This window comes from Melospiza melodia, chromosome 2, assembly GCF_035770615.1.
Source record: "Melospiza melodia melodia isolate bMelMel2 chromosome 2, bMelMel2.pri, whole genome shotgun sequence".
Lineage (NCBI taxonomy): Eukaryota > Metazoa > Chordata > Aves > Passeriformes > Passerellidae > Melospiza > Melospiza melodia.
Window position 1 is genome coordinate 133,694,339 of NC_086195.1, and position 12,310 is coordinate 133,706,648.

General features: G+C 44.5%; 1 protein-coding gene across 1 annotated transcript; it reads left to right on the top strand.

The window, feature by feature from the left end:
• Window positions 1-1,269: 1,269 nt before the first annotated feature.
• On the top strand, window positions 1,270-9,965 carry HSPA13 (heat shock protein family A (Hsp70) member 13). The gene is made up of 5 exons (XM_063150057.1): window positions 1,270-1,321; window positions 2,820-3,160; window positions 4,825-5,038; window positions 5,602-5,769; window positions 6,666-9,965. The coding sequence occupies exons 1-5, from the start codon at window positions 1,297-1,299 to the stop codon at window positions 7,319-7,321; spliced, it is 1,404 nt and encodes a 467-aa protein (XP_063006127.1). The 5' UTR covers window positions 1,270-1,296; the 3' UTR covers window positions 7,322-9,965.
• Window positions 9,966-12,310: the final 2,345 nt, after the last annotated feature.

Consider the following 12,310-nt stretch of genomic DNA (forward strand, 5'->3'; position numbering starts at 1 on the left):
ATTTTTTACTCTTAATTTAAAGCAGTGCCACTTTCTTTGCATATGGAAGATTTTAAGAAGTGAGCTCCTGGGAATTACTTTTGTGTTATGTGTCTTTCCGCCACTTAGGAGAAACAGAGATGCTGCAGATGGTAATTGCAGTAAGACTTACTCTAACTTTTCTTTCACGATACTATTTGCTACCAGCTACTCATTTGGATATTTTTTTCTATTTAAAAAGCTTCTGACTTAAACTTCTGCCTGAAACAGAAACCTGCTCTGCAAGAATGTGAAAATCCATTATTCCTTATGATGAGAGGGAGGGGAGGGGAGGGGAGGGGAGGGGAGGGGAGGGGAGGGGAGGGGAGGGGAGGGAAGGGAAGGGAAGGGAAGGGAAGGGAAGGGAAGGGAAGGGAAGGGAAGGGAAGGGAAGGGAAGGGAAGGGAAGGGAAGGGAAGGGAAGGGAAGGGAAGGGAAGGGAAGGGAAGGGAAGGGAAGGGAAGGGAAGGGAAGGGAAGGGAAGGGAAGGGAAGGGAAGGGAAGGGAAGGGAAGGGAAGGGAAGGGAAGGGAAAAGGATGACTGATGAGAAGCAAACCACAGAGTTTGGTTCCCACTGCATTTCTTAGTGTTTGCTAATTCTGCCCCTCCAGGACGCATTTTAGGTTTCACCTGCATTCTCCTTCCTTCTCTAAGTGCCAGGTGGACAAGAAGCAAATCTCCCCTCACCATTAATAAGAGAACTTGTAGCCAGTGAACTGTGATTTGTTTGCTGCAATGAATATATTTATTGTAAAGATTTGAGAACCGGTGTGCTTGATGTGTGGAAAGCTTCTGCCTTGCACACTGAGCAGAATGAACAGTGTCTCCTTAACGAACCTGGCTCTTGGCCGTGTGAAAGACACCACGGCCAGGCTCTCTCGAAACCCTCGCAGAGAGGGTTTCGGTACTTTCTAGCTGAGAACCGAGGGGGATAAAAGAAGACAGCCGCGGTCTCTGACGCCTCATGGTGGCCGGAGGCCGCAGAGCACCATGGCGCCGGGGCCCGGGACTACCGATCCCAGCAGCCACCGCGACTCCCTGGCTCAGGTCTGCGCATGCGTCCTTGAGAGGGCACTCCGCCTCCCCTGCTAACGGGTAACGCGCCTCCCCGCCCATTGGCTGGTACCCGCCGGAACCGGCCGCGCCGCGATGCGCACTGGGAGTTGTGGTTTTCTCGCCCACAGCATCAGTGAGGCTGGCGGGATACACGTACTACCGTTCCCAGCGTGCCCCGCGCGGCCCGGAAAGAGCCGTCAGCGCCGGAGCCACGGGCAGACATGGCGGGGCAGATAGCTGTGCTGGGTGAGGCGGTGGCGCGGCTGGGCTGCGGGCTTTGGGGGAGTTTTGTTTCTGCTGTCGCGTCTTTCTGCCACCAGTGTCGCCCCGGGCTGGCCCTCCAGGGTGGCACGGACTTCCCGTCCTCGGTGTCTTCCGCTGTGTCCGATTCTGGGTTCCTCTGTACAGGAGAGACATTGGACTCCTTGAGCGGGTCCAGCGGAGGGCAGCAAAGACGAGGAGGGGCTGGAGATTTTAGAAGCAAAGGCTGAGGGGCTGAGGGTGTTGGGCCTGAGAAGAGAGGGGACCTCATCAATGTATTGTTTCCATTCCCATCAATGAATTCTTGCAGGGAAAGGTCAGAGCAGGGACCAGGCTGTGCTCGGTGGTGCCCAGCAATGGGACAAGAAGCCATGGGCAGGAATTGATGCGCAGGAAGTTTTACCTGAACATGAGGAAGAAATTCTTCACTGTGCAGTGAAAGACTAAAAATTGGAACAGATCCCCCAGAGAGGGTGTGGAGTGTCCCTCAGTGGAGATATTCCAGAAGTGTCTGGACACAATCCTCTGCCATGTGCTCTGGGATGACCCAGCTTGAGCAGAGAGGTTCGACCCACTGTGGTCCTTTCCAGCCTGACCCATTGTGGGATTCCGTGAAAGCCAGAGTGCTCAGTGGCACATTGCTCAGAAATATCTGGGAAGATTTGCAGCCCAGAGCAAGCCAGAGCTTTCCAGCCAGTCTGTTTGAAGCACTAAAATGACCACTCTTCCCTGCTGGGAAAAAAAAGAGGTCACCCACTCTTTGAAATTTAACTTTATTCTTCTTCAGATTGTGTTTGTTGGGGCTTTTTTTTTTTGGTAATCATTTGAGGCATTACTTGATGCTAGAATTTTGGGTTTCATGTGTTTGTTGATTGTAAGTAAAAGTAAAAGAAAATCAACGAAACAACAAACTCTTCTGCACATAAGCTGGTCTTTTCTTGGGTTTCAAGGTGCAGGAAAGATTCAGAGGTGTGGGAATATGCTTTTTTGGGAGCTGTGGCTGAGGAGGTTCTATGGGTTTCTTTCCCCTCATTTTTAGACTTTTGGTGAAGCTGGAGGTGTTAGAATTGTGAGTTTGCCGTTTCACTGTGATTTTGGGTGGCCCCATTAACTCAGTGTCCTTTTGGGGCCATTCATAGGCAGCTCCTGCAGAAGCACTAATTACCCTGTGTACTAATTACCCTGTGTTACTGCAGTAACATGCAGAGAGAAACAGAATTATTACAGCCTGCTGATATTTTTGGCTTGGCTGTCTCTTGGCCTTTATTTTCCTTGATCAGTTTAATATTTAATGCCTTAAATTCTTGACTTCTAGCCGCTCTCTGTTGAGCAGGAAATTAAAAACTAATTAGGCAGCTAACGAGGCTCCGGGGTGTGAAATAAAGCAGCAGGAGGTGCAGCATGTCACACAGAGTCACTTGTGTAGGTTTGTAGGTTTGCAGAGTGATGCCCTAACCCCGCTGTTCCCATCTCCATGTTTCAGGCTCTGCTGTGCTGGCCCTGCTCTTGGCCAGCTACCTGGCACAGCAGTACCTGCCCATGCCCACGCCCAGGGTGATTGGGATCGACCTGGGCACCACCTACTGCTCCGTGGGCGTGTTCCTGCCGGGCAGCGGGGCTGTGAAAGTCATCCTGGACGAGAGTGGCCACAGCAGCATCCCCAGCGTGGTCTCCTTCACGGACACGGGCGTGCACGTGGGCTACCAGGGCCTGGAGCTGGCTGATGCCAACCCCCAGAACACCATCTACGACGCCAAGAGGTTCATTGGGAAAGTCTTCACTCCAGAGGAGCTGCAGAGTGAAAGCAGCAGGTATCCCTTTAAGGTAGGCAGCCTCCAGCTGCAGTTCCCTCCAAGCAGGATGGAATCCAGGCTGGGCATGGAGATCCAGAGCAGCCCTGGGGGTGCTGTGGGTGAGAGGCTGGCCATGGCCTGGCCATTGGGAGCCCAGAGCCCCCCGTGTGCTGGGCTCACCCAGAGCCCGTGGGCAGCAGGGCAGGGAGGGGATTCTGCCCCTCTGCCCCCTGTGCTGAGAGCCCACCTGCAGGGCTGCATCCAGCTCTGGGCTCCCAGCACAGCAAGGACAGGGACCTGCTGCAGCCAGCCCAGAGCAGGCACCAAGGGCATCAGAGGGATGGAGCAGCTCTGCTGGGAGGAAAGGCTGGGAGAACTGGGGTTGGAGAAGGCTTTGGGGTGAGCTAACTGTGGCCTTCCGACACCTAAAGGAAGCTTGCAGAAAAGATGGAGAGAGATTATTTACAAGGGCCTGGAGTGACAGCACAAGGGGAAACAGCTTCAAACTGATAAAAGAGTAGGTTTAGATTAGAAGCTAGGAAAAACATTCCTTACTGTGAGGGTGGTGAGGCCCTGGCACAGGTTTCCCAGAGAAATTGCAGATGCTCCATCCTCAAAAGTGTTCAATGCCAGGTTGGATGGGGTCTGAGCAACCTGGTCTAGTGGAAGGTGTCACTGCCACTGGCAGGAGATGAGCTGGAAAGTCCCTCCAACCTGATTCTCTGATACCTGAAATGTGGTTGATCATCTTATCAGACCTTGAGTTATATGGCCCAATCTGATGTGCCTGAAAACAAGAAGTATCCGGAGAGCAGAAGGAAATGGTTGTGGAAGTTGTGTACCTCTGCTGAGGTACACCTCATGAGAGCTGATAATGATTTTCCAGAGGACCCTGTGTTTCCCTATTGAGAAATGTGTTTCTGGTTAACCTTCTAAACTCATCTCTGAAAGGATAAATTTAAATTTGAAATGCTGAAAAAATGCTGAAAACTGTGCTTTGCTGAAACTTTACTGCTCCCTAAAATTGTAAAATAAAAACACAAACAAACAAAAATCAACAAACCTCTTCCTCCCCTAAAAAACCAAAAATCCAAAACCCAAAAAAATTTTAAGGCCACATCTTCTCTGTCCCAGTGTGTTTTTTGCTTCAGTACTTTACTACTTACTTGACCAGCAGCAGAACTTGAAAGTTGCTTTAAAAAAAACTAGCCTGCATTATATGAGCATGGTGCAGAATTGGTTGAAAAAATAATTTAAAAATTGTGTACCGCAAGTGGTCTTTTCCACTTGCAGTGGAAGTGGAGAAGTGGAAGTATTTTTAATTTTTTAATATTGTTAAGAGAAGGTGTTTCAGTAGCAAGCTGTTTGTTTCCTTTCAGAAACCTGAAAGATAATCTAATGATTAAAAATCCACCCCTTCTGTCTTTGAATGAGGTGTTGGAAGTTGACTCCACAGTTTCTAGGTCTTAACTTTTTTTAATGTGTTTTACTAGGGCATAGTGGGTGTCATTTTTTTGGATCTACTTTCACCCCTTAAGTGGCATGTTTTGCATAATCCTCCTCATCAAGGAATAAAAGTGGCCCAGAAATGGCAAAAGCACATTTAAACTTTTCCTGAATTAAGAGACTGCATGCAAATAAAATATTTGGTGGGAAGATTTCTCACTTGGGGGTTGTGTTGCTTTATCCTTCTAGATTGTCAACAAGAATGGATTAGCTGAATTTTCTGTGACAACTAATGAAACCTTTCACATCACTCCAGAGCGCATTGGCTCTAAGCTGCTGCTGAAACTGAAGAAAATGGCAGAAGCCAACCTTGGCATGTCCATTTCCAAGGCAGTCATCTCCGTGCCTGCAGAGTTTGATGAAAGGCAGAGGAATTCTACCATTGAGGCAGCTAACCTTGCAGGTGATGTCTCTCTGTTCCAGAGTCTTTCTTGGAGAGCTTGAGGTCTGTTTCACTGACAGTAAGGTCTTTGTGGCGGATATAGAAACAGTGAATCAGTGACAGAGAAGCTTAGAATGGATTTATTGTGAGGAACAGCTGAGAACTTCTGAGTACCAGCAGGTGCAGCTGGCTAATGCAGACATAGGTGCCTGGAAGTAAGTTTTACTTCAGAGAAAATAGTCTTTCTTATAATCTCCAAATAGGGAGACTATATAGAGCACCCTTGGACAATCATTTGAACAGAAATAGAGTGCCTGGAATAAATCTCCTTAGCAAAGTTTCTCTGGAAGCAGTGTGTCTGGGCACATTATGGTTTGTGATTTTGCTCTGATGCTGAAGCAGCACTATTTTAGGATTTAGTAAGGAAAAGAGTTCATTGGATATTACTGATTAGGAAATTACTTCTTTAGATCTGACACTTAACTTGATTGTGGTTAAAAAAGCCCAACAAGTAATGGCAAATGCCATTGTGATGTAAGAACTGCAGTTTGCTGAGTGTTGCTTGTTGTCTCTGCTCCTCACAGGGCTCAGCGTTCTGCGAGTAATCAACGAGCCCACAGCTGCTGCTATGGCTTATGGGCTGCACAAAGCTGATGTGTTTAATGTCCTGGTGGTGGATCTGGGTGGAGGAACTTTGGATGTGTCTCTGCTGAACAAGATGGGAGGGATGTTCATCACACGAGCCATGGCAGGTGAGAAAAATGCTTTTGTTTTTCAAGGAGTGGGAGGCAAGGTGCACCTGAAGTCACTGTTGGAGGGACTTTTAAAACATACCATCCATGTCACAGTGTTTTCCCAATGCACCCTCTGCTGATTTTCATGCAAAAGTAGGTTTGTGGCTGGTTTCAGCAATTAAGACCATACAGAGTGATAGGTTTTGGCAGTAAGTTGTGGTTTCATTTTATCCATTTCTGTTAACTTTTGTGCCCACTAGTAAAGTGCTGGTGCATGTTACACTTACTGTGACCAAACTTTGGGGGGTTGGGATTGTTTCAAATCTTTCTGTCACCCTTGCCCAAACTGGGAATATTGGCAGATCACTGACCAGTGCTTTGGTGCCTCCTTGCCTGGGGTTTGGTGCCAGTTGAGCTGAGCAGGGTTTGGGAATGTGCAGGCCATTAACCCAGAAGTTTTGGGATTGGTGTATGAATGGTTCATCCCTGGACACAGAGCTCTGGCAGCAGTGTTTGGTCACTCTAGTGAAGAGACAGCCATCCTTCAGCTGGCCTGCATGCACACAGTGCCAGCTGCCTGTGTTGCTTTCAGCAAGCAAGTTCTGATGTGAGCTGCTGCTGCTCAGTCCAGTTAGAGTGGAACAGCATGAAAGATTCAGCAGCTTCGCTCTGATTTAATTAGACAGAGATCCACTAAGTGAGTTACTGTTTTTAGTCAAAACGAAACAGTGGAAATTAGTATCCATCATGTGTGCAGTGGAGAAGCATATTTGTCTATTGTCTCTGTGAGCTCATGTACTTGTGGTCCTTCTGTGATTGTTCTGGCCCTTGAGCACCATCTCTCAGGAAAAGAGAAGCTGCTTTCTGGGGCTTTGAAGGTGCTCTGTCTGATGCCTTCTATTCTTTTCTTCCAGGTAACAACAAGCTGGGAGGACAGGATTTCAACCAGAGGTTGATGGTGTATTTGTATGATCAGCTCCGTCAAAGGTTTGGTTCCCTGCCCACGCAGAAGGAGGAGATTCACCGCCTCAGGCAGGCGGTGGAAGCTGCCAAATTAAACCTGACTGTCCATGAGGCAGCTACACTGAGGGTGCTGCTGACTCTGCCAGCAAACCAGCTGACAAGAGAACTTGCAAAAAGCCAGGTAAAAGCAAACAGTGCCTCACAAAACACAGAAGGCCTGAAAAATCTTGGAGACGCTTCCAAAGTAGAGGGCAACTTTGTGGAAGTCGTGTTTGAAACAGAAATCTCTCGGAAGCTGTTTGAGATGTTAAATGAGGACCTTTTTGAGAAGATCCTTGTGCCCATTGAACAGGTGTTGCTGGAAGGGCACCTGCACAAGGCTGAAGTGGATGAAATTGTGTTAGTGGGAGGCTCCACACGGATTCCCAAAATACGTGAAGTTATTCGGGACTTCTTTGGGAAGGAACCCAACACCTCTGTGGATCCTGACCTGGCAGTGGTGACAGGTGTAGCCATCCAAGCAGGAATTCTTGCTGGGTCCTGGCCTCTCCAAGTCAGTGCTATAGAAATCCCCAACAAACATTTACGGAAGACTAATTTTAACTGAAGAGAAACTCTTCTCAGTTGCATTCCAGCTCTCCAAAAGGATCCATACTTATCTGACTGGCAATGGAACCTGATCTTAGCTTCATTCTATTCAATTTTCACCTGTTCCCATTAGGTGTTACTGGACACCTACCTGTGCTAAAGCTTGATGTTACTTTAAAGGTACAAACGAGTTCTGAAGTGTGCTGTGTTTACTTGGAGAGGGGATATTGGATGAAAATGCCAGTGATGACACACCCACATTTTCTTGCTAAATTTTATTAGCAAATCCTGGAGTGGTGTGTATTCAAAGTATCAAGGGAGTGTGACCAAAGGTTTGAGATGATGTGGTACTGAGGTATTCCTGGGTCCAGTGTATTTCCTTGGAAGGACTGTGAAGCAGCATTAATGCACAGAGCACTGGCAGTGTTCAGCTTACACTTATTTATCAGACTGAGCCATTTGAGCATTTAGGCACCTTTCCTAAAGGCATCTTGCAGCTTAAATGAGACTGAGGCATTAACTTGATTCTTCTGCTGTTCATAACAGCATAATGGTATGCTGAGGCTCCATGGCAAATTGTCCCATGATTAGGAAACCTTATTGAAAACGTGGCTCTTGCCAGTGCAGTTTCTTGGTCTCCAAGGGCTTCATTCCTGACCTGGCTGTGATGGTTAAACACAGGTGCTGATGTTCTCCACAGAGAACGAGGGTATATTGCCAAATATTCATACCTGCCCCTGCCTTACTTTAAAACTACAGTGATTTTATGAATCTTGAAGCCACACTTGCCTGTCTTCCCTTGAATTTGACCAACATGAATTTCATCATTCTGCATTTCCAAGTGTGTGACATCTTCTCTGTGAAGCACCCCAAGCCATACTGTCCTCATGGAGAAAGTGTGGGACAGAAGGGATGGCCTGGATCAAATGTAATTCCTGTAGCCTTAGTAAATGAAAATTGACCCAACTACTTTGTGCTTTTTAGTTCTTACGTGGTTTAAGTTTTTTTATATGCCTACTCTAAACAGAACAGAGGTTGTAGCTGTCCTGTTGGAAAGAAACAGTGTTGTGTGCAACTCAGGGTTTGAGGTGGACTCTCTTTTAGGCAAATAGATCACTATCCAAATACCTTGAAAATGTGTTGTGAGGAGAACAAAATCACTGATCTGAAAAAAAAAGAATTGGTGACAGTTCTCTTTGCAGGGATTAAGCAATAATCAAGCACCAGCTGAATTCTGTTATCTGCTTGGAACTTCCTACCAAAAAAAACATGTCTTTCAGCTAAGACTGGTTTCAACATCCATCAGCCCAGTCTTCATCAAGTAAGCTCTACTAACAGGTGGTTTTAAGGATTTTCTTGTCTTCTCCAGAATAATGTTGTATTAACCTTGCTAAGATAAAGTGTGGGGCTTAGATTTATTGTTTTAACCTATGACTATATTAAAATAGGCTTATTACTCTCCTGGCAGCAGGCCTGATTTATGGCACTGCCATAAATCAGTTGTGCTGGTTCAGCTGTTTGCATAGCTATTGTCTAAATGCATCTTTGAAGTAATCCAATTAAAAACCTCTTAAATTGAATCATAGTTGCACACAGCCATTCCATCTGCATTGTTTAACTTGACAGAGGATTCCCAAAGTACTGCTGACATCTGCTTAATTTTCCTGCATTGAAAACGAGGAATTTTTTTTTTATTTGAGGATTCTTTCCTTCCTCTTTGAAAGTGACCCCAACCAAGTGTGGAGCTTCCAGTAAGTAAAACTCCTGCAGTGAAAGAAGTGCCTCTTCAGTGACACCATGGATGGGTGCAGTACAGTCCTCAGTTGCTGCTTTGTAAATGTGTGTGTTCAACATCTGTACCAACTCTTTAGAGTCACTGTGGCCTTTCCTTCTGCCCTGCTGTAAGTTCATCCCAAAATCCACTGGAGGTACAGTAGGACTTTGGTCTTCATGTCTTTAATGCACTTTGTTAAACAAGCAGACCTATATAAAACAGAACCACTTCACAGAGAAGTTAAACTATTAAAAGCTTTGCAGTTTTGGGACAAGTTAGGTAGGAGCTGTTAAAACTCTCAAAGCAAATAAATGAAGTATTTTTTTCTTTCACATTCTCCTTCACCCTGGGGGAGTTAAATCTCCTTCAGTGTTAATCTGGGAACTGGAAGGGAAGGGCAGGTTGTTTACTTGTAAAAACTAAATCCACAAAAGGGTATTTATTCAGAGATCTCTACAGGTTGGAGTTTTTAGTAGACAAGTTACTATACACTGGATATTACAATGCATCCTTATTTATTAGATTTTCTGAATTATTTATTTTGTATCTTTTAATACTGTATTTTGGCACAAACAATTAAATTTTAAAGACGAGTCCACTGCACTAAGTGGATATTTCCAGGTATGCACATGGGCTGCTTACCAAAAGTCTCTCTGTAAAAAAGTTGATACTTGAAGGCTGAAATCTTCCTGTAATCCTTATGATTGCCTGTGGTGGTAGGTGTGTAACCAATTTCTCTAGCTAAGCCTTGTTTGGTGAGTTAAAATTCTGAAAGCATCAGGAGGCCTCAACAATTGTGTGTTCCCTAATTGTTTCCCAGTGCAGATGATGAAATGCATTTTATAAATAACATTTTAGATTTTTAAATAAAAGCAATTTCTACCCCTTGGATCTGTCTTCTTTCACTTTCTCAAGGAAATTGTTCCTCAAATTCCTTTGAAATGTAGAAGATGAAGTTGTGTCAGCTGTGAGAGAGTTGGTACATCTGCCTTGTCTTGGGGAGCTGTAAAGTGTGCGGAGCCTGAACAATTACAGTGTTTCATAAATGTTTCAAAGCTGGCAAAAAGCAGAAGTTACCATCAAATATGAGGGGTACAGCTCACTGAAAGAGAAGGAATGGCTTTGCTGACACTAGTCCAGCATTTGCTTTTCTCTCAGGCTTTGCCATTGTTCAGTCTGCAGCTCTCCCAGCTGCATTCTGAAAATAACTGGAAGTGAAAGGTTATGTTGGCCTGGCAGTAAGCACAGAAAGCTCTCCCCAAAAATTAAATAAAGTAAAAATTACCATGCACTGATGCCTCTCCTCAGACTGTTTTCTCTAGACCTTGCAAAAGGGGTTGGTTCCTGAGGTACTGAGGGCTACCTCCCCTAGCCTATGTGCACATAACTCCCTTGGGCAAGAAATTAAGATTGTACTTGATACACCAGGTGTCAGCATTAAACTAATATAACAGGGCTGTACCCAGGAACTTTATTACTTTTTTTGGGTTTTTTTAAGCAGTTGATGGGGGATCTTAAGACTGATTACATGTCAGTATTAAATTTCAAGAGCTTCAGGAACTGCCATAAAAATGGAAATAACTATTTATGTGGCCTACAGAAGCAGATACACTCAGCTGACACTTCAAGTAAGTGTACATAATCTGTCCTGATTCTGTAGTTAGTAGGGAGGTTTACATTAATATTTACCAGCAAAGAGGCAGCTCCACCTGACTGCAGTTTTTGGGATTCTTTCACAATGAGATTTTGTAATGCTCAGTTAGATATGTGAGATGTGGTTTTCAGTTTTTCAGAAATCACAAACGGAAAACTGACTTAATGGGGCACATTTATTGCCTCAAGAACTACCTTAGTAAAAATGGGAGGATGCATTAAAATTATCCCCAAGTGACATCTGTATCTGTGTCCACACAACAAGCAGTTTTGTTTTTTCCTGAATGTGTAATCATAATAAGAATTAGTAACTAAACGAGCATAATATCAGTACAACTTAGACGAAGAGCAGCATGTCAACAGCAGAATTATTTTTCAATCAGTCTTTACTAATGCAACAGTTTTAGCATATGCCATGAAAATCCATCCTTGCTTAATTCTGTTGTCCCAGTGCCAATATGATAAAACAAGTGATTTGTATAAAATCTGATCTTTAAGAAACCTGAGCAATACATACAGATTGTAGCTGTAGTAAACAGCAATGCTGCAAGGAACTCTTGAGTAAGTCAGTTGTTTTATATGGAATATAAAATACTGCACCTATATATATGGAATGCCAGAAATCCTTTGAGTTTCCTTCAGAATTCACTTACTGGTTTTCATCATCTTATCCCAGCCTCTGCAACCATTTCAGAAAAGGCACTTTTTCACTGTAACAAAGTCTGTGGTGTATCATATTCTAGAATCCTTCCTGCATCCAGAACAAGCACTCTAAAATTCAAGAGCAGAAAGATTACAGAAGAAAAATCAGCTCTTCAGCCACATTTTCTAGTCCTAGTAAAGATATCTCTGGATTATGGGAACATATTTCAAAAAGTAATTTATTTTTCAAATGGCTTATCAAAACTTACCTCTCTGAATGCATGACTGTGTGTAACCTGTAGTAAACAATGTGCAGTTGTGAAACTCTTTTGATGGTGGACTGCACAAAGTTATCTGTTTCCATGTCAACAGAAGCTGTCACCTCATCTAGAAGCAGATTTTTGTCTTCTGTAGCAAAGCATGGGCCAGACAGACCAGCTGTCCATGCCCAACACTGTCAAAAATACATTTGAGAAGGGCAAGTCAGGCACATGGAGGAAAGGGAGCACAAGATAAAGCTGAGATTACCATGGAGCATGTCTGTAATTCTTTCCTAACAATACTTTATGCTTCTGAAAAGACTACTGAAATATGTTCATCCTGGTTTGGAATTTTATTTCTTCTTGCTCAGCATATCAATTGTAGTTAAGGTAGGACTCTTCAACAACCATGGCTGAATCTTAAAAGAGTCTTCAGTTTTATATTCACATTACAGTGTGCACTAGGAATGAGCCAGATTGAATGCTGAACCACTTTTCAATAATGTTCAGTGTAACAGTTTGGATACTTGTATATGTTAGCTGTAGTATGCACCTTCCAGAAATGTCCTCCTGAAAATGATCTGTCTGAAAAATTCAGGTTGATGCCCAGTACACTATTTAAGACCTGTGCCTTTGCTGCTGAAAGCTGCAATATTTGTCTCCTCAGTTTAGAGTTCTT